The sequence below is a fragment of the Jatropha curcas genome, chromosome 5 (assembly GCF_041381405.1).
Source record: "Jatropha curcas cultivar XTBG-Jc1 chromosome 5, XTBG_Jcur_1.0, whole genome shotgun sequence".
Taxonomy (NCBI): Eukaryota; Viridiplantae; Streptophyta; class Magnoliopsida; order Malpighiales; family Euphorbiaceae; genus Jatropha; species Jatropha curcas.
The window spans coordinates 28,430,375-28,449,899 of NC_143155.1; the positions used below are offsets into that span (position 1 = coordinate 28,430,375).

At 35.3% G+C, this 19,525-nt stretch overlaps 5 protein-coding genes across 7 annotated transcripts; 1 reads left to right on the forward strand and 4 right to left on the reverse strand.

Annotated features, from left to right (window-relative positions):
* Window positions 1–700: 700 nt before the first annotated feature.
* On the forward strand, window positions 701–1,599 carry AGP16 (arabinogalactan protein 16). Its single transcript, XM_012227870.4, has 2 exons — window positions 701–1,023; window positions 1,264–1,599. Exons 1-2 carry the CDS (start codon window positions 903–905, stop codon window positions 1,368–1,370), a joined length of 228 nt encoding a protein of 75 aa, XP_012083260.1. The 5' UTR covers window positions 701–902; the 3' UTR covers window positions 1,371–1,599.
* A 751-nt stretch (window positions 1,600–2,350) lies between these two features.
* On the reverse strand, window positions 2,351–7,360 carry LOC105642885 (Mitochondrial substrate carrier family protein). 3 transcript variants are annotated; one of them, XM_012227869.4, is made up of 10 exons: window positions 6,728–7,360; window positions 6,272–6,346; window positions 6,003–6,110; window positions 5,396–5,455; window positions 5,058–5,228; window positions 4,417–4,516; window positions 4,174–4,265; window positions 3,939–4,088; window positions 3,317–3,372; window positions 2,351–2,669 (listed from the first exon to the last, which is right to left on the reverse strand). In XM_012227869.4, the coding sequence occupies exons 1-10, from the start codon at window positions 6,971–6,973 to the stop codon at window positions 2,528–2,530; spliced, it is 1,200 nt and encodes a 399-aa protein (XP_012083259.1). In that variant the 5' UTR covers window positions 6,974–7,360; the 3' UTR covers window positions 2,351–2,527. The 3 variants fall into 3 exon arrangements, with proteins under 3 accessions (XP_012083259.1, XP_012083258.1, XP_020538493.1); XM_012227868.4 differs by having other exon boundaries at window positions 3,317–3,375; window positions 6,728–7,357; XM_020682834.3 differs by having other exon boundaries at window positions 3,317–3,375; window positions 5,396–5,471; window positions 6,728–6,794.
* A 419-nt stretch (window positions 7,361–7,779) lies between these two features.
* Window positions 7,780–9,134, reverse strand: LOC105642887 (uncharacterized). The gene is made up of 2 exons (XM_012227871.4): window positions 8,654–9,134; window positions 7,780–8,452 (listed from the first exon to the last, which is right to left on the reverse strand). Exons 1-2 carry the CDS (start codon window positions 8,870–8,872, stop codon window positions 7,979–7,981), a joined length of 693 nt encoding a protein of 230 aa, XP_012083261.1. The 5' UTR covers window positions 8,873–9,134; the 3' UTR covers window positions 7,780–7,978.
* A 3,026-nt stretch (window positions 9,135–12,160) lies between these two features.
* LOC105642888 (ethylene-responsive transcription factor CRF6) lies at window positions 12,161–13,340 on the reverse strand. The gene is given in 2 exon segments (XM_012227872.4): window positions 12,161–12,378; window positions 12,381–13,340. Coding segments are annotated over 2 exon segments (951 nt in total). The 5' UTR covers window positions 13,270–13,340; the 3' UTR covers window positions 12,161–12,316.
* A 1,532-nt stretch (window positions 13,341–14,872) lies between these two features.
* LOC105642889 (ubiquitin-conjugating enzyme E2 28) lies at window positions 14,873–18,830 on the reverse strand. Its single transcript, XM_012227873.4, has 4 exons — window positions 18,600–18,830; window positions 17,351–17,478; window positions 15,857–15,961; window positions 14,873–15,309 (listed from the first exon to the last, which is right to left on the reverse strand). The coding sequence occupies exons 1-4, from the start codon at window positions 18,667–18,669 to the stop codon at window positions 15,166–15,168; spliced, it is 447 nt and encodes a 148-aa protein (XP_012083263.1). The 5' UTR covers window positions 18,670–18,830; the 3' UTR covers window positions 14,873–15,165.
* Between the last annotated feature and the right edge of the window lie 695 nt (window positions 18,831–19,525).

Below are 19,525 nucleotides of genomic sequence, written 5' to 3' on the forward strand. Positions count from 1 at the left end.
CTTTCTGTCAAGCTCACTTCGCATCTTTTCGTTGGTATAGCACCAATTCGTCATTAACAATTGTTTAGAGCAAACTCATTCCTATTGTTATAAAATTGATTTTTTTTTCCTTTTTTGAATCGTTATAAAATTGATAGTTAACTTGATAATTTTTAAAAATGTCTTGAACTAAATAAATTTGTATTAGAGAGGTTTAAATCATCGAAATTTGCATATTAGGTATGTCAAATTTAAACAGCAACACAAACAAAAAAATCAACCTCGATAATAATCGTCAAACCATGATAACCTTCTGAAACTTGAATTTGAAAATTCGTTGCGGATCTCCTTCCATTCCATTTCAAAATATTACAAAAGTGATGAAATTAGCCGTTAAGTCCGTTACAAGAGAGAGAGAGAATAGATTAGTAGGTAAGAAAGAGGAACTAATGAGTCAGCGACAACTATGCTGACAGCCTGTAACCAAAAGAATTAAAAAGATCGACCACATGGCATTGCCATAAAAGAAATTGACTCAGAAAAAATTAAAAAATTTTAAATTCCTAAAATGTCCCATAATGCATTGTTGTTGTTTCGGCATAATATAAGGAAGAAAATCTAAAGTGGACCCCACACCAAACACAGTAGAATTGTAATTACCTAACGGAACTAGTAAACAAACAAAACAAACAAACGTCTCAAATCTTTGATTAGTATTTACCCATCGTGATCTGCTGGATTTCTCCCCATCGCAAACTTCTTCTGTTTATTTAAATTCTCCCTCTCCTTCTTTCTTCAGCTTCCTCAACAAGATCTCTTTCTTTCTCTCGCTTCTATCTCTTTCTCCACGACTCACATACATTGTTGTCTTTCTCCTTGTACCCCATCGCCTTCAACTTTATAAACAAAAAGTAAACAATATTATGGCAATGTCTGGTTCATCAAGGTCTTTCGCTGGAGTTTTGCTCGCTTTCACTCTCATTTTCGTTATTTTCTCGCCCTCTGTTCAGGCCCAGGCTCCTGCTCCTGCTCCTGCCAGCGATGGTAAGCTTACTCGTTTTTGCTTTAGCTCTTGCTTTATATATTTGCTTCTTTAGATCTCTTTCTGCTTTTCTATTCTATTTTTCCTTTCACTTTCTCTGTATTTGGTTTCATAGATCTGAAATCCTGAAAGCCATTTTCGTTTTCGTTTCAGTTTAATGGCATTCTTCTCCTCTTCTGCCTCTTCATTTCTGATCCTGTAATGTAATATAGATGTAATTGATTATAAATTGTATGTTACAGGAACTTCTATCGATCAAGGAATTGCATACGTGTTGATGCTGGTGGCTTTGGTTCTCACATACCTCATTCATCCACTGGATGCTTCCTCCTCTTACGGTTTCTTTTGAATTTGCTTGCACTGTAGGACTTTAGAAAGATGGATTTGATTATTTTTAATAGTACTGTAATTAATATGAGTGTCGAACGGGAATCTGTTGTCTGCTGTGGATAATTGGCATTTATTTTCAAGGATTGGATTGTCATGTTGTGGTTGATTACTCATTACTTGTAGTTTTTATTTCTGTTTCCTGCTCATTTTTCCAATCCTTATGAATGGTCACTAAGTTTGGGTTCCAATTTTCCTTTTTTTTATTTTTTTTATAGCTGTAGTTTGGTGTCTTTGAGTTATGCAAATGCAACTAGCTTCTTTTAGAGAGTTGATGAAGTCATGAAGAGGGAATTGCTTGATTGTTGATAAGGATCTAGCTTCATTTTTCACTTTTTTGCGGGAACTACAAATTTTCAGCAGAATAATGCCATGTGATGCGCCAGCTTTTGTGGTGAGGAGAGGCTGATGCGAAAATAAAGATCAAAGGAGGGAAAAAACAAATCTAAATTATCAATTTTTTTTTTTGGGTGAATGTGGAACTGACCACTGCATTGTTCAAAGTGATTTCCGGATCTTAAGTCACTTTCCTTTGGAATATGACATTTCTCAGCAAGCCTAGCCCAAATAAAAAAAAAAATAAAAAAGAAAAACGAGCGTGGGTAATCTCACTGCCCAATTTGCTCTAATTTATTTCCTGGACCAAGATTACTCCTAGCTTTCCTTCATCTCGACTCGGTTACTTCGGAATTTTCCTCTTTGAAGTGAATTACGTCATGGTTCGAAAGTTGTTCAAAAAGAAAAATTAGGAGAAATCTGATTTTGAAAATATTGGCATCTTGAGGGTGAAACAAGAACATAACAAATTTTACAGCCTAAAAAATTACGACATTTAAAAAAAAATAATAAAAAATCTATTTTGAACGATATAAAAGCTGCATTGCAAATTATAACTTCAAAATGGGCAGAAAAGAAAGAGGAAAAAATCATGACACCTCTGGGTAAGACGGAAAGAATTTGAATTATGAAAGAAACATTAAAAAAGGGGATTTGTTATTTGTCGAAATATTTACAATTTCACAGATAATGCCTTTAACCAAATTCACCAGAATGGCAGGAACATCACCACCATTCTTATGCCTTTTTGACAAACAGAATGAAATCAGAAATATATCTCTTTTAATTAGTAGCACGGTGGTGTTGATGATGATGTAGCGTATATTTGACAACTTCATAAAAGGAAACAACTATTCCAACAGAAGGGCCGGCACGAGCCACACGGGGACCTATTCCTGCAAACAATCCTTTCATCCCCCCACCCCTGTTCCACATGGAAGTTAGTCCAAAGAGAAACAAACAGTTGGCAAAATAAAGAAGAAGAGTTAAGAGCTTTCCTAATTTGGCTTTTGAATGTATCAGTCCATGAACTAGCACGACAAATCAGGCAACCACAAGTCATTGACACTTGCATATATGATAACAATATGGCCCTCAATTTCAAATACATAAACAGTTATCTTCAATGTATTCTATTCACGTGTATGAATGAAACTTTTAAGATGTTCGTTGAGTTCTATTCACATAAAAAGTATAATTATTGGCAGAGAAACGTTTCAAGATTGACTACTGTAAATATCCACAGACAGCTAACTCACAATTTTATATATAATTTCTTAGCATTATAAGATAAAAAGAGAGGGGAAAGAAAAATAACCGGTATGGAGAAAAACAAGATGGGTTTCTCTTTTTTTTTTTTTTGAGCCAAATGTAAAGTAACCGGCATGCCACATATGCGAAAAATATTTAATTGAAACTTTTTTTGTCCGTTAGACATTTGATTGAAAAATTTTTCTGTTTAGACACCAAAATAGCAAAAATCGAAAAGTTTAGACACCAATAATGTAACGAACCCGAAAAAAAAAAAAGATGTATTCCATAGAAGATGAAGAAGTATAGAATATAACATACCTCCAGATTTCCAGCAATGTTTGTCTTGTAGTCATCTTTAATGCCCTCGTAGGATCCTTCTATTTGTACAAACAGAATAAATGGTAAATCATAACGGTAACAACCTAAAAGTTTAACTCAGGCAACTAAATAATATTTGGAAATCAATCCATGCTTTATATGATCCAGAGTTCCTTTCACTTTTTTCCTTAATTTTTTCCCCAATTTCTCAATTTTATCCAAAAGACACAACTTTTATCATTTTTTCTGTCAGAAGTACTAAATTGAAGCCCATGCCACTGCAACTCATTCTAAATATATGCTGAATCATCTATTACAACAACCAAATATTGGATTATCAACTTAAGAGTTTTAACTGCGAAGAATTTTTATTATTTTCTCCATTTATAAGCAGATAAGATCGAATATCAGAATAACTAAGATTTCAAGAACCCATATCTATATTGGTAGTTCTGATCAAAACACACGCCCCTCCTCCTCTAATTATCCTTCTTATTCTTATGTATCTACGTAATATGTTCATGTTGTAATTTTCGTCTTTTAATTTATTTTAAACTTCTATTAGCAGGAAAGGCAGGTCATAAACATCTGCACTAAAATTTAGGGCATTTTAGAGTACTACCTCTATCTGCCTTCTGGTCCTTGCAACATCTAATGGACATGTAACAGCAGCTGCAAGACTTCCTGCAAAAAAACCAGCAGAAAAGTTTGCCCCAAGGACACTGGCTGCTGTGGCTTCATCATCCATAAGAGCAAGAATTCCTCTCCTGATCTGCAGAAAGTGTACAAAAGAAAGCATCATCAAATTCACTGTGTTTTGAAAATAAAGGTCTATTTTTCAGAGAATGTAAACCCACAGGCTCTAGGGTTGACCAGCAGATTGCAGAGAATGGAACATCTCGAGCAAGTTGTGCACCAAGGCCAGTCCATAAAATGCGATAATTTTGCACTGTCATTAATAACATATCAGTAGCAATTCATGCATGGAGGAAATTAAAGAAGTATACAAAAAAATAATTCTTCTCTGTCAATTACAATGCCAAGCCAGTACCCAAATCAGAATTAAAAGAGAGGTCAATCACACCAATCAGGTAACTTACACTTTTGAAGGTTGTTTTTGCTCTTAACTGGGTTGATCACCTCAATTAGTGTCTTCCAGACTCCTGGGGGCCTCATAGCATTCTGTGTTTCTTTAAAAGCCTATTAAGAGGATACTAAAATGAGAAGAAGTTTGAAAAGAAACTAATTCTCCAAAACATATATCTCTCTCGATGCATGTAGCAAAGAAATAGCTGAAAAGACTTCATAATGCAGGAAGCCAATCAACAGAGACCAGTCTAATAAAACTTGGATACACTGCAATTTAAATAAATGCATATAACTTCTCAGGATCAACCTTCAGTAGACTAGGATTAGTTGATTATTGTAACTCTATAGAATTTAAGCCATCTCTCAATGCTGCTAATAGCAAAATTGTATGATACAGTCCTCAAAAAACCATCTATTTTAAAATAAAAAATACCCTCTAACCACATTCATATCAGAAAGTGCATCCTCAAGTTATCTTAGTGAGACCAAATTCATTTGAAAACTACAGCATATACCACATGTATAAATAATGAGAGTCACCTTTTGCAGCAGAGGAAGGTTTTTTACATGGCAAAACACACTAAGATAAAGTGTTTAGGACCAACTTGCTAAAAAATGACACTAATAAGGATCCAAACAACAAATCCAATACCTGCATACGAGTCCTTGCCAACTCCACAGGGTAACAAGTGACACAAGCTAATGATCGCGCAACTGATCCTGCAACTAATGGCACATATGGTGTCAAAACGGGAGCATTCCGAGTTGTAAAATCTTCCATTAAATCCCGGAAAATGTCATAACAAGACAAGTAGATCCCCACCTGGTTGACAATAAGGAACAAACATAAGCAAAAAATATAAAAGATGTTAACTACCTTGCAATGCTAATAGGCATCCACTCTTTCATGAGAACAAACCACAATTGCAAAAAAGAAAATAATTTTTTTAACCACAAACAAAAAGGAACATAATTTTTTAACAGACTTACAGTTGGCACAGCCAATGCTAAGCTTGCATTTGTGCCTCTCCAGAGTCTTCCAAATCCTTCCTGCACAAATTCACCACTGTAAAGCCTTTGAATAAGTATACAAACACCACAATTGAACAATATCAGAAAAAATGCAGCATCCACGCTAAAAGCCTACTATCATGGCAACAAATAAGTTTAATGCTTGCAGTGGAATGGCCTAAATGAACTCATTTTAAATACAAAAATTTATCTGCAAAAGTATGTTTCTGAACTTAAATCTATGTTTATTTTGTAATATATTAATAATGTGTTACAAACAACTTGGCTCAGCATTGACACTTTTGTCGTTGCATTCTAAACAATCATACCCATTAATATAAAAAAATAAAGAATTGAACTATAAGAAATTAATAAGAAAAAAAAAATCCTACAAATCATATGCTCCTTGATATAACAATACATATTCAAAAGGATGAGAAAAATGTAGAAGTGTACACTTCTCCACTCAATTAGCACGAGGCACTTTACTAGAAGGTTTCTCCTCAGAACATAGGCGAGCATTATAATTTGAGATATCCATTAATTAGAAAAAAGCAGTTTGTTTAGCTTCAGTAAATCCACCAACCTGGCGAGTAACTTTATAGAAGACATCCATTGTTCCCTTATACCTGTTGCACTCTGAAGTACACATTGGTTCGGAACCAGAGACCACATGTTTCAGATCTGACAGGATCTGGGTTAAAACCCAAAAGCAACAGCAGTCAGAATGAAATAAAAGCGCTGCATTGAGAAAGATCATATCATACAAAAGATTCTTCAAGTTCCTTTCTTTCTTCATAAAAATGCAGATAACAATCAGTCCTGTGTCACTAATTTTACTAGCAGTAGGCGTACCATATCTGTCCGCGAACATTCTGTTCCACATAATCCCTGATTAGGAACTCCAGCAGCCTGTGCTTGCAACCTTGTCTGCAGGTAGGGCAATGGAAGTGTAGAGATTTCATTACTTACAGCTATTACAAATGACTCAACATTAACAACACTCGTTATATAAACTAATAAAGGCTTGCAAAGTTTTGACAAATTTCAAATAGAAGTTAAGGCAGCCTTCAGGCTAACTATGACATCTAAGTATAAAAAGCATATGCTCAGATAGCAGATGCTCGACAAATATAATTGAGGCCATTTTAATTCTAAAGCATTTTCATTTCCTTTCTACAAAGGAAATGTCAGAACGAGACAACAAGCAAGAAAACAGGAATAACGCATGCAAGGCATCTTGAAAAGTAAAATACAAATTGAATAAAGATTGAAAGTTGAAAGAAAATTTCGAGCAAGTTATAACATTACCTTGGCGACATCTAAAGGGTTAACAATAATGGCGGAGACAAAAGCGGCACCAGCCGCAGACAAGGCTCTCTCCGCAAAACCTAAATTGGCATCCGGTGACACCGTTTTGGAGTCATCCCTATTATTAGCATCTTTAGAAGTAAACATGGTCTCTGAAACAGAAGAAACGTTCCCATCAATATCGACTCTGGATGCCGCCGCGGCGCTTATCCAAGAAGGCAGGCTCTGCCTCGACCCTCCCACCATTTATCAGTATTATATACAAATTTCGAATTCTCTTCGTCTTAATGTAAGACCTCATCCGATTATTTATTTATGGGATTACCAAGAAGGCAATCCATCATTCAATTTGCGACCTAAGAGGCCAAGTTTGACACTGCTACTATCTTTTCCTTTTTTGGTTATAGAATTGAGATTGTTTCCAGAAGAAGAAAAGGCATAGAAGGGCGTTGGGGTTGTTTTGGTTGAGTTAGTTTCTAGAGGTTTCTAATTTGCATGGGAAATAGGGCTCTACAAGAAGGGAGGGAGATGATTCGTGGCGTGGAAATAAGGGCGCCAAACGGGAGGTTCTCTGTTCTTCCTATTAGCTTGAGGTGTATACCTCTCGTACACGTAAGAGAGAGAGAGAGAGAGATAGAGAGACATCCAGAGCTAAAAAAAAAATGGTGGACTTGGACCAATTGGTTTGAACTTGCAGGCAAAGAACAGGGACAAGACAACCTTCTAAGGTTGGGCTAGTATTGGGTTTCTGAGAGTAAAATTTTCAATATTGGGCCTACGTTGGGCCTTTATTGACACTATTCCATTTACGCTAGTATTTTAGTAATTTTAGTTTTAATCACTTTTCTTTTTCTGTATCCTGGTCGGTGATTTATATCTTTACCGAGTGTTTGGTTAGCTAGAAAATGTAAGAAAAGGAAAATATATGTTATTTTAATTTACAGTGATTAGCCAATAAATATAGGCGATGATGTCAATCACATCAAGACGCAAGTTTTAAATTTTTAATAAAATCTTAACCGCTGATCATTTTGAGTTAATGGATTAGTGGGTGAGATTGCAGAAAACATAGCAAATCATGTCTATTACAATTGAAGATGAAAATTTAACATTCTTGAACGAGATTCAATATTAATGCACAAAAGAATCTGAAACTGTATAGGAAGCTCCTCAAGAAACACTTAGCAATGAGAATGAAGCAATCAATCAATTAACATACATATATTCAACAGAAAACTTTATATTACCAGATCACCCTCTTCCATAAAAGACATCCAGAGGACTAGTTGAAAGGGAAGGTATAACTACTGTTGATGATTTTTCCACAAAAGAAACAACTTTCCTTTGAGGATTACTGCAATATTGTTGCTTTGCATGACAAAGCCTAACCGTAGATGAAATGCTTGCTGAAATTACAGCCAATTTCACAGCCACCATAAATGCCTTATTCTGCCATTTCCATGGCTCGAACAACATTCTAATACAACAAATGATGAACTGGCCGGTTCTCCTCCTCTTCAGTTTATTATTATTGTTCACCTTAGAATCTTCAACTGCCTTGTTCTTTATCTTGCCATTCAATCTCCAGTCAAAAGCATTCAGCTCTTTAATTGCATCGTCCGATCTTCCTTTATATTCTTTCACTTTTTCTCTAAGAATTGTTCTGCTTTCTTCTAAGCGATTAAACGCTGCATGCCTATCGATTAGCTGCCAAGATCTTAATCGCTGCACAATTAAAGATCAATATATCTTTATTAACACAATGTGGATGCGTTGGAATCCAACAAATTAACATAACTGTTGCAATTTCAGAATCCAGAAAGTAAGAATTATAGGCAGCTCCAGATGCAAAATCAAAAATCTAATCTAATTGACAGAAAAGAGAAGAAAGCGAGAGAGAGAAAGTAATTAATGATGTAAGTGTACCTGTAAGAAGACAAGCAGGTCACGAACTTGCTTTAGTGAATCTCTAATGGAAATCAATTTGTCTCTGTCCTCAAATGATGTATCTGCAAAATCACCGAAACGGCCATTTTGCGCACACAAATTGCATAAGCTGTTACTGTTTTTGATTTCGCGAGAAAGGCCATCAAGTAAAGCCGACGCTCGATCAATGAGAGACTGGAGGTCCCCCTTCAACTCCATCAAAAACTACACCAATCCAAAATTCATTTCAACTTTTCAGAGTTTGTCAGTTGTTCCCATTTTTTTGGCCATGGAATGGAATTTGTAGTTGGTGTATATGGTAATGGAATGGAGGGGTAGGGCTCTTTCTATTTGATGGATTGCATGTGGTAGTTCACCAAAACAAATCATTTTCTCCGTCTTCCTTCCTCTTTTTATTTCTAAAATTTTGTGTGGGGTTTGCTTTGAAGGGAAGTTGTGCTAAAAGCCTTGGCTGTTCATGTATTGTTTACAACCCCACACATCCCCTTTCTCACATGCATCGTGTATGTCAAGGCATGTCTTCACCATTACAAGGTTTCCACTTTCCTCTCCATTTCTTAATCTAATTTTATGAAAATTAAAAATAAAATGACTAACTACATAATAAACTCAAATTTTCTCAGCTTTTTTTTTTTTTTTTTAATTTGGCTTTAACAACAATTTCAACTCGAAGCACTGTTGATTTGGAGCATGTGAAACGCAGAGACAGAGAGAATCGCTTTAATCTTAGTTGAGAATGTTACATACAGCCTTATTACATGAAGCGGAGCGACTTTTTGCATGAATTTGATTTATGAGGCATGTTGGTTAGGTCAGAGGTGGTGTTTCAAGTTTCAACTAACTGACCCAACCGCCTGGGCTCCCGGCCCTCTGTCCTTCAACTTGAACACCCATTATCAGAAAGAAGGACAATAATCAAATAAATCTGTTATGGTGTTATTATTATAATGCACAGTGATTGACTCTTTGATACGCAAACAGAACAACAAAAAGCCGGATCCCATTTTAAGCTAGGACAAAGCATTTTTAAAGCAGTTGGATTTATTCGGTACTGACCATGCTCAATTCAGTTACTATCCTAAATTTTGACCCCAAACACACACAGTACTAACCAGGTTGGCACCTGAGTGGGGCAAGGACCCACGAATCAGATCTGAACAAGACAATTTTAAAAGCATAGAAGAGAAGAAATGCACCAGATTCATCACCCTCAACCTCACTGTCTTATCATCAAAATTTTCTTCACTCCCACTGTGTCGGTAGGTGAAGTGAAGCTTATTCATGGGTCTCCCGTCTTTGGTTTACTAATTGGAGACATCCAAATTTTTTCACACGATCTCAATGATGCCTTCAATTACTTGTATATTTTCCACGGATAGTAGAGTGAAAGTTAACAGAAAGTTGAATCATCAGAACTGGACTGGACTATATTTTAACTTTGATAAATTCTATATGTAACTGTAAGGATGATTGGCTAAGAGTTAATATCCAATGGTTTATCTTTATTTGTATAAACAAATTTCAGATTACAATAATACAATTCCTGCATAAATTACATTACAATTATTTTAGCTTTTCATTATTAGAAAATAAAAATAAAGATTTTATATATAGAGCACGTGGGTGGATGAAGAAAGGACTAACATCGCCGTAAAGAAAAAGTAGAGCGTGCATAACGGTTAGTGTACTGTACCAAATATCAAATCAAATCAAAACAAATCCTGATTTTCTTTTTTATTTTTTTTTATTTTTTTACCAATCTTTTTTTTTTTTTTTTTTTTTTTTTCTGCGGCTGCGGTTCGCAGTATAATTTTAAATTCCGTGTTGTGATTCATGAATTAAGTATCTCATAGCGATGAATGCTCAATTGGACTTTAACCATAAAATAAAAACAAAGCTGAGCCCTTGAAGATTCAAGTCTACTTCATTAGAAGTATGCTGTCTAGACCCTGCACTAGTAATAATATGAATTTTTTTTTTTTTAAGTAAAATGCATGGATTTACAATTAAGGGTGTATTTCACCAAGTTAGAATATTTGATAGACACTGCTACAAAGGAAGACAAAAAAAAAAAAAAAAAAAAAAAAAAAAAAGAAATGGAAACGGATTTGGCATATGTTGAAAGCCACAGCTGTAACATGATTAGGTCTTTCACAAAGGTACGACTACCTAGCACATAATTTAATACTTATGTAAGACCAAAATATGGGATATGCAATGCAAAATAATATATATATTTATATAAATTAAAAATAAGAAACCATTAAGTTACGCAGAAGAAAGAAGAAACCAAAACGCGTTGCTATTTTTCTTGATAGAGCATCGAGAAAAGCAGAGATGGGGACCAAACACAAAAACAAACACAAACACAGACACTGCAAATACAAAGGAGGGCCTGCCTTTGTCATTGTTTACTATACCCATACATATACATACATTCCAATTGGGGTAAAAAAAAGATTTCAACTTCAATTTATGCAAGTGGGTCTCTGATTTTGAACATCTTTTAGATCTGTTTTCAGGCTTGCAACTTGCAAGTGGCTGACTGTTAATTTTTTTGAAACTTCTCCTTCACAATGCCCCCTCTCTCTATATCTATAATAAAAGCCTGCGGTGACAAAATAATCACCTAACCTAACCTTTTTATAAAATCTTTGACCAATAGGTACAGTAAAAAAGACATATCTGTCTGTCTCAGTCTCTCTCTCTCTCTCTCTCTTCTGGCCGGAGATTCAAGAAAGCACGCCGGGGTTTCACCTTAAAGGCAAACTGGCATGTCATGTGTTGGAATTTCTAGAAAGGCAAGGCATGGTCTTCCAGTCTAGGCACCCACCACCCTAATAGCCTCCCTTTCCAAGATGTGTTTACTATGTGTAAGACTTTTTATTCTGCGTCTGGTTTCTTGTGCCCAAATATAAACCAAGAAAACAAAAACAAAACATTTCCCATCACAAGAAAAAGCCCCACAGTCGCAAACCCAAGTTTTTGCTTAATGGTCTTTTGACTCTTTCTCCTGTATCCCACTTGCCCAATTTTAGTGGACCAAATCCATTAGTACTCTGTTCGCTTCATTAGTCCAAACCTTCATTAAACCTTAAACCCTCCATTATAATCACTCAAATCTCTCAAACTGAGCTATATACACATCTTTTACACAAGAAACATTAGATAAGGGATTTTACTTAGAGTCCTGGCTTGAAAAAGAATGGCTAACAAAACGCAGAAAGAGCGTATGGTCATCAAGTGCCCAAGGTGGCCAACCGTTGAACATGAATCACTTTTTTAAGCCACTTGGCATAGGCAGGGACCCCCTTTTGAGTCCCCGCGCCATTGCTAGCCAAAAATATCTTATGATAAATCACAAAACCCCTCCATTTCTCTATTTCCTTACACTAGAAAAACAAACAATTCATTTTTATTTCATGAAAAACTTAAATAATGCAATGTGGGCTCTGAAAAATTAAAAAAAATATGGAAAAACAAAGATAAAAAGAAAAAATTATGGCTACACTTACATAAATTAGCATTTGCAAAACTTTGCACACACATCCATCACCTTCCTGGATTAAACTTAAAAAATAAATATTAAAAAAAAAAAAGCAAACGAAAGCAAAGCAAACTATCCAAAACTCCACTCGGAATTTACCAAACACCCAAATTTGCAATCTTTAGCCCCCAAAAATACTGATCTACGTCCCAAAAACGGACCCGAAATCTGGGTCTAAATGAAAAGAAATATCTGCAACATCATCTCTTCTTAAAAGAGTGTCAGGTATACTACATTCATCGAAAAATATTGGAGCATGATGTTCAAATTCTAAAAACTCATCAAAATCCAAACCCAAATTAGCCAAACAATCTTCACCGGCAAGATCTTCCCTTAGCTCTTCGGGTTGTCTCCAATCTTTTACCTGTTTTACCTGATCTGATTCCCAATTCTCGTCATTTGCACCTTCTTCATTGTATTGGAATCTAAGAACAGACGTAGGAGAGCTTAAACTGTGAGTCTCCTCCTTACAAGAATCATACCCATTAGTAATATCAACATCTGGTGGAGGACTTCTCACCGGCGGTTTTATGAAATTGGTCAAAGCATTCGTCCCTTTAATTTGTATAGCAGCTTTATCATAAACCATTGCAGCCTCCTCTGCAGTATCAAAAGTCCCTAACCATATTCTCGTTCGTCGGGATGGGTCTCTAATTTCAGCTGCAAATCTTCCCCATGGTCTTTGTCGAACACCACGGTATTTTTTACCCTCCGGATAATAACGCTGATCTCTGGTATTTTTCCTTTGCTGCTGCTGCTTATTAAAGCCCAATTTTACTTCTCCCTTTTCAGTTGCTCTGTATTTAACACAATCTTCAATTCGAATCTCATTTATGTGTTTCTTAACTCGTTGATGAGTCCTTGATTCCTCATTCTCATCGCTCGACGAGTCAGTTGCATCTCCGTCTGTAACACAAATTCGCACTATTCTCGTGGCGTTTGAGTCATTAAATTTAACAAGCTTATTAGTAACTGTTTTATGCTCGCTGTACTTTACAGACGATGGATTCATCTTCTTCTCTGGTTTTAGGATTTTAGAAATTACCATATGGTTAGAAAAATATTTTAGAGAGGAAGGAGGAGAAATTCGTGGAGTTTTCAGTTGCAGAGAAGAGTCAAAATGGCTAAGAATCGCTCTTTTATAGGGAATCCAAATGGACTAACCTTTTTTATTTTATAAATATTCTTTTTTTTGTCATTATCATATATTTTTTTAATATTTTGTTTGTTCCTTTATTAGATTTTAAAATGTCATTAAGATGGTTAATTGGCTAAATTAGTAAATTTCAAATTAGTCAAAGATCCACATATGACTCGCCTCGCCGCATCTCTTATCAGACGTTCGATTTTCGACACGTGTCATTCTTGGCGAGGTAAAAGTGCTTGATTCTCTGATTCGACTTGGCACCCAAGAAACAACGTCTTTTCCCACGCGCGGTCACGCAAAAATTAAATAACGTTAGTTAACACTTAACCTTTAACATGATAAGAACGTTTGGTCTGGTTAGGCGGTCAGCTTTGTAATCTTATTACTGGCGGTAAGAAATAAAAAAAAATTCTACTGTGCTGTAAGTTTAGCATGTCTCTTGCAAATATACACGTCACGTGTGAGGGGACAGTAACCTTAGGTCATTCGATCACAGACAGGGTAGTGGAATTGTTGACCGTTTTGGCTTTTAAAAAATTCATTGTTATTAGGTTAATCGAATAGTATTAAATTTTGCTTGGGTATCAAGCACCAATTATTAATTCTTCAGATCTTAGCATTGAGCAGACAGTCCAATTATAATGGAATTAAAAAGGGAAAGTCAATAAGCCTGCAACCATTTTCCATTCAAGAACATAGAGATTAGATAATTGGATGTTTTAGATAGTAATTTGTTGGAAAATGAGAATGAGTGTATTTAATAATTTTAGTACAAGGTAGGAGAGTTGTAGTAGGATACCAACAGTAGATTGATGGCTTGGGGAGAAAGCATGGACAGGACATTGGTTTAAATTAAGTAGTAGGTGAGAAGGAAAAGACCTCTTCATATGTTTTTGTCAGTTGTTCATTTCCTTCACGTGACCTTTACTTATTTCTATATATCCATTTTCTTAATTTATTATTTTCTCCTTTTTTTTTTTTTTTTTTTTTTTCATGTTGAAGTTGCTTGAGCTAATTACACACCTTTAACTAATTGCAAACAAATCCGACCGTGTAGTAACAGTAACAATCAGAAAGCCTAAAATAGAGTTGGGCTGTATAAGAAAAGCTATGTGACTATCATACGGGTGAGTAGTGTAATTAAGTGAAAACATCATAAATTGGCTAGAAAGAGACTTGAAATCTTTGCTATAAATACTGTCCTCCTTATCTAAGCTTACTATGCTTTAATGCTTAGCCTACCATCTTCATTCACAAGCTAATTACCCACGGGTCTATAAACATCATGGTTACTGGACCATGTTATTATTGCTGAAATTTTGAACTACTCACTAATTATTATACATTTTATTAAGAGACCGTCATAAATTTTTGCCAGTTGTAACTACAATTTTAAGATAGAAAAAAAAGAAGAAGAAGAAGAAAAGATTAAGCATGAAGTGAAACAATAAATTGAAACATTATCAGATTATACAGTCAAAAACCAAGCCTGAATGCAATATCGTGCACAGATCAAATATGTTATGTTACATTACCAAAGGAAGTTAGAATCTCCAGGGTTCAATACATATTATATAATGGATTAAATGGTACCATTAAATATCAACTACAGATCTTTTCACAGTTCAAGATAAGCTTACGCAACACAACCTAAATTATCTTTTTGTTTTTTTTCAAGGATGCAATGTGTAAATCGACTCTTCATTTGTTCATAACAGAGAGCATTAGACATGGGAAAACACACATCATTTGTACACAACAATGATTGACATCTAAATCTCCCAACCATAGACTGAGCTATCCCATGGCATACTTCTGTGTCCAGCTCCTAGCAGTTGCCTCGTACTTGGCCCTGTCTGTCTTGTACATGTGAGCAATTTCTGGCACCAAGGGATCATCTGGGTTTGGGTCCGTCAAGAGGGAACATATGGAGAGCAACACCTGAAGAACAAAACAAAAACCCTTCCCACCAACTTAAAAAACAGCGATGGAAAAAAGACTTTCAAACCAAAAATAGACCAGACATTTTTAAAAATGATATATAGCTGATCAAAGAGAAACACCACAGAAATATGGATATTCTCCCATGTAGAATTAATTTTTGGTTTTTTTGGAAGTAAGGCACTTGATTATATTAAGATGCTACATGAGAATTAATTTAAATAGAAGCACACCCATTTTCTGAATCTCTCCCCAGAAACAGTGGATGACTACTTGTGAGATGGTGACCATCCTGATCAAGTTTTTTCAACTAGATGCTTCAAAATTAAATTAGAATCATGTTTCAAGTGCACTAAATTCTCATACATACAACAACTGCATAATGAATACTTGAGACCTACCTGGTTCAAAATTCCATAATATTTAGACATCATGCAAATGCCACTAGTTATAATTTCCTAAGGCCATGCTTATCTTGTTTGACAAAAATTCAAACCCCATTGGAATTAGGCAATTAGGTGGTGAGAAGTTTTTTTGAGGTCTGAACCTTAGATATTGTCAGGGCTGGGCTCCACTGCTCCTTTAGAATGTCAAGGCAAATGCTGCCATTACTGTTAATATTTGGGTGAAAAACCTTTGTCCTGAATGCAACCTGCAAGAAACAGAGGATCAGCTAAATTCTTTTGGTGAAAGACAAATCAAATATTCCTTCTGTCCCATTTTGTTTGCATGGTTTGACAAAACGCGCATATTAAGAATTTAGTCAACAAAAGTTATTTTGTCCATTTTTATACTTAATAACTCATTAAGATATTAATAAAAATCATTTATTTAATGAACAATCATAAAGGTTATCATGGAAATTATAATTTTTTTATATGTATAAATTTGAAAACCTTGAAAACATTTTGGGACATCCAAAAAAGGAATAACAAACAAAAAAAAAAAGGGACAGAGAGAGTATATAACAAGCAGAACTTCACATGCAATGAGTTTAGGCAATCACAAGCTCAACAACTCTGGAAAATAAAAATTTCCTGTCATAACCTCAACCTGTTCTTCACACCAGAAGACCTGATTGTCAAACACTATGTTTGACAACACTCTTTTAATTTGTTTTGGGTATTATCAAATGTATCCTAGTTCGTCAATTACACTAAAGCAAGGCAGCCAACCTTGGAAAGGGGTCCCTTACGGACTAGATTAGTCAATCTGGCCACAGAGAGATGAAATGAGATGAGATTGTCCACAATTTCAAGTCCAAGCATCTAGCTTATGGGGTCAAACATGTGAATTCTAATTGGACAGTTTGATGATGCAACTTGAATGAAGCACAGGTTTGGCCACAACAAAACCTCCAGGATGGGTGTAGAACTGCATAGAGAGAGCCCCCCAGAGAGCATTCGATCTGGTTTAGGTTTTAATACTTGCATGTGTTCTTTTCAGTTTCATGGTGAATATTATTTGATCAGGCATACAGAAGTTGGCAAGAATAAAACGTTGTTGAAAGGATCTCATAAAAGTGCTGGAATTGAAAGCTTCACTTGATTCACCGCCCAAAGCACAACAATATGTTTTTTTTTTTTTTACCCTAGTGTCTTTAGCAGTCAGCGTAATAGGATTTCATGGAAGATGTGAAAACTAATATGTTTCTATGTCAAAATTTGATGCAGATGGATTTTTAGTCCTCTGGCTAGGTTAACTAGTTAAATTTGAAACAAAAAAAACTTATGGATAAGTTGTCAAGGTGACTTAAATTATGTCCTTGATCAAATTTAAAAACTTCTTATCAACTTCCATTATTACCATAGTCTATTGTTCCTCAGCAATCGTTCCAGTTGTTTATTTAAAGTTATTGATGTCCAAATTTTCAGTTGTTTTTCACCGAACTCAACTGCTTGCAGGAGATTCTTCACAAAAAATTTTGGAGGGAGAGGATCTGAATATTCAAAAACATTTCCAGTAACAAAGTCACCTGTGAAGCAACCACATGTCTATGGCAAGAAGGAAAAAAAATGAAAATAAAGACTCGAAAGCATACCTTAGGTGGCTTAAATGGATAATCAGGAGGAAAATGAATAGTAACTAGAAACACGCCTCCAGTGTAAGGACTGTCAGGAGGACCCATTATTGTTGCTTGCCAGTGAAACATGTCCTCAGCTACCGGACCTGTTAAAATAAACGACCAACTATTTCTTAAAGAATGCAGGATATCCATAATATAGCACATCCATATCAGTGTACAATACATGCAAGCCAGGCCTTTCAATTCTAGCAGAAAGGTCATTAGTACTACTACAACTGTAAAGGTGACATATTGAAGTGAAATTTAATGCTAGGTACCACTATAGAAAATTCTGTCGGGCATACCAAATGAGACAATCCCTTTGACAGATTGCTATTTATTGGTTTCATGAAAGCATTAAATTAGTAACGGAATGACAACAACCTCCAGTTGGTAAGAAAACAACTTAGAAACCAGATAAATCATAGACTTCAGTAATAGTTCTAGCACTTATGACATTAAAACGTTCCAAGAGTCCAAAGGAGGCTCGATGAGAGACATCAAAATATATCTTCAGGGCAAAAGATTCTAAATTATTACCAGCCACATCAATAAGGAAAAAGGTATCAGTCCTAACTACTAAAAAAAAATATACTCATTATGTTCCTATAAAGATAAAACGGAGAGGTATAACCACAAACAAAACATAATACTAAAAATGAAAGACAAATGAAAATAGCAGACTACTTAAATATCGACAAACAAACTCATAATCAGCATGAAAATGAACATTGAATTACAAAACTGCAATATCAAGGTACTAGACATTCCGCATTGATCAGAAAACCGATTCATCTGGACAACAACCAAAAATGTTACCCGCATTATCTTTCTTCAACACTTACTGACATGTTATTCACATGTCCGTGTAACTTGAATCACAGTTCACCAGAAGACACTCATTCTCTAACGAATCAGGAAAGCTCAATCCTCTGAATCGCATTAAGAACCATCTACAGACGACACTTATAGCGCCAACCAAGGCCCGCATGTATGTATATACACAGAATCGATAGATAAAAACTAAGAATCCCTCAATGAAAAATAATAATAATAAAAAAACGAATCAATTCTACCAAACAGCCTCACAAAAAAGAAAAAGCATAACTCCAGATATCCAGAAAGAGGGAGAGACATAAAAATCAAAGATCAAAGCCTGATAAAAAATTAATTATCTAACTACCGTGATTTTATTGAAGAGAATATAAAAACGAGCGGATCGTACCAGCGCTGCAAGAGGTAGGAGGATCCTTCTGGAGATCCTTGAGCTCCTTCAAGATCCGCTTGGAAGCCATTGAAAAACCTCGAGGATCGCCTCTGATTGAGAGAGAAAAAGAGAACAAACTTGACAAAAGGTGCAAAGAGGCGAGCAGAGAAAGGTATAAAAGTTTAGAAAGGTCAAAAAATGCGTTGAGTTGAGTGCGTCGATAGAAAAATTAAAAGCGACTTTCCTTGTTTGGGTCCCCTTAAAATGGTTTCCGGTCTGAGAATCTGGTTCTGGACGCGGAGAGAGAGATAGATAGAAAGGGTTTGGCCTCCCTTGTCTATTGGATACAACGTCGTTTTGACGAATGAACCGTCGTATCTGCTTTCCATTTGCATTCGTGTGATGCGCGCGACTTTTAAACAACCGGATTTTTTTTGGTTGACTTTGACTTGACCCTTACTCGCATGGGTCCGATTCGAGAGATGATGGTAACTTGTTCTTTTTAAAACGAATTTTAAAAATAAAAATATCCTTATGAGAGTAGAATTTATGCATATTTCAAGGAGGGAAAAAAAACACGGTAAACATATTTCTTAATTTTTCATAATTGATTGGTGGCCTTGTAAAATTTCACATCATATGAAATTCCATGACATGAATAAGGAATTTTCTTCACAGTTACAGCCATTGAGCATTCCATTGGGACATAAAGTCAATATTGCTATAACAAGAAAATGGAATGATTATCAAAAGAGAAATGAGAAAATTTCAATTCTAGGTCGTATTTATTGCTTAAAACCTTAAAATTCAAGGCTTGAACAAGCTATTTTAATCGAAGTCCAGTTACCATATGTGTAATTTATATATTATGATCAGAAATAGATTGAGTTCAGTGCTATTTTATTTAAATTAAAATTAAAAAATGGAGGTCTCATGACCTATAG

Excerpts from the sequence above, each read along its gene's own strand:
- LOC105642887 (XM_012227871.4), bottom strand. The coding sequence starts at position 8,872 with ATGGAGTTGAAGGGGGACCTCCAGTCTCTCATTGATCGAGCGTCGGCT. Across the intron at positions 8,453-8,653 it reads ACCTGCTTGTCTTCTTACAG|CGATTAAGATCTTGGCAGCT; the intron begins GTACACTTACAT and ends TTAATTGTGCAG.
- LOC105642885 (XM_012227868.4), bottom strand. The coding sequence starts at position 6,973 with ATGGTGGGAGGGTCGAGGCAGAGCCTGCCTTCTTGGATAAGCGCCGCG. Across the intron at positions 6,347-6,727 it reads ACCCTTTAGATGTCGCCAAG|ACAAGGTTGCAAGCACAGGC; the intron begins GTAATGTTATAA and ends CCCTACCTGCAG. Across the intron at positions 5,456-6,002 it reads TCTATAAAGTTACTCGCCAG|GAAGGATTTGGAAGACTCTG; the intron begins GTTGGTGGATTT and ends GAATTTGTGCAG.
- AGP16 (XM_012227870.4), top strand. The coding sequence starts at position 903 with ATGGCAATGTCTGGTTCATCAAGGTCTTTCGCTGGAGTTTTGCTCGCT. Across the intron at positions 1,024-1,263 it reads TCCTGCTCCTGCCAGCGATG|GAACTTCTATCGATCAAGGA; the intron begins GTAAGCTTACTC and ends TGTATGTTACAG.
- LOC105642889 (XM_012227873.4), bottom strand. The coding sequence starts at position 18,669 with ATGGCTTCCAAGCGGATCTTGAAGGAGCTCAAGGATCTCCAGAAGGAT. Across the intron at positions 15,962-17,350 it reads ATCCATTTAAGCCACCTAAG|GTTGCATTCAGGACAAAGGT; the intron begins GTATGCTTTCGA and ends TGTTTCTTGCAG. Across the intron at positions 15,310-15,856 it reads CAGCCCTGACAATATCTAAG|GTGTTGCTCTCCATATGTTC; the intron begins GTTCAGACCTCA and ends TTTGTTCTTCAG.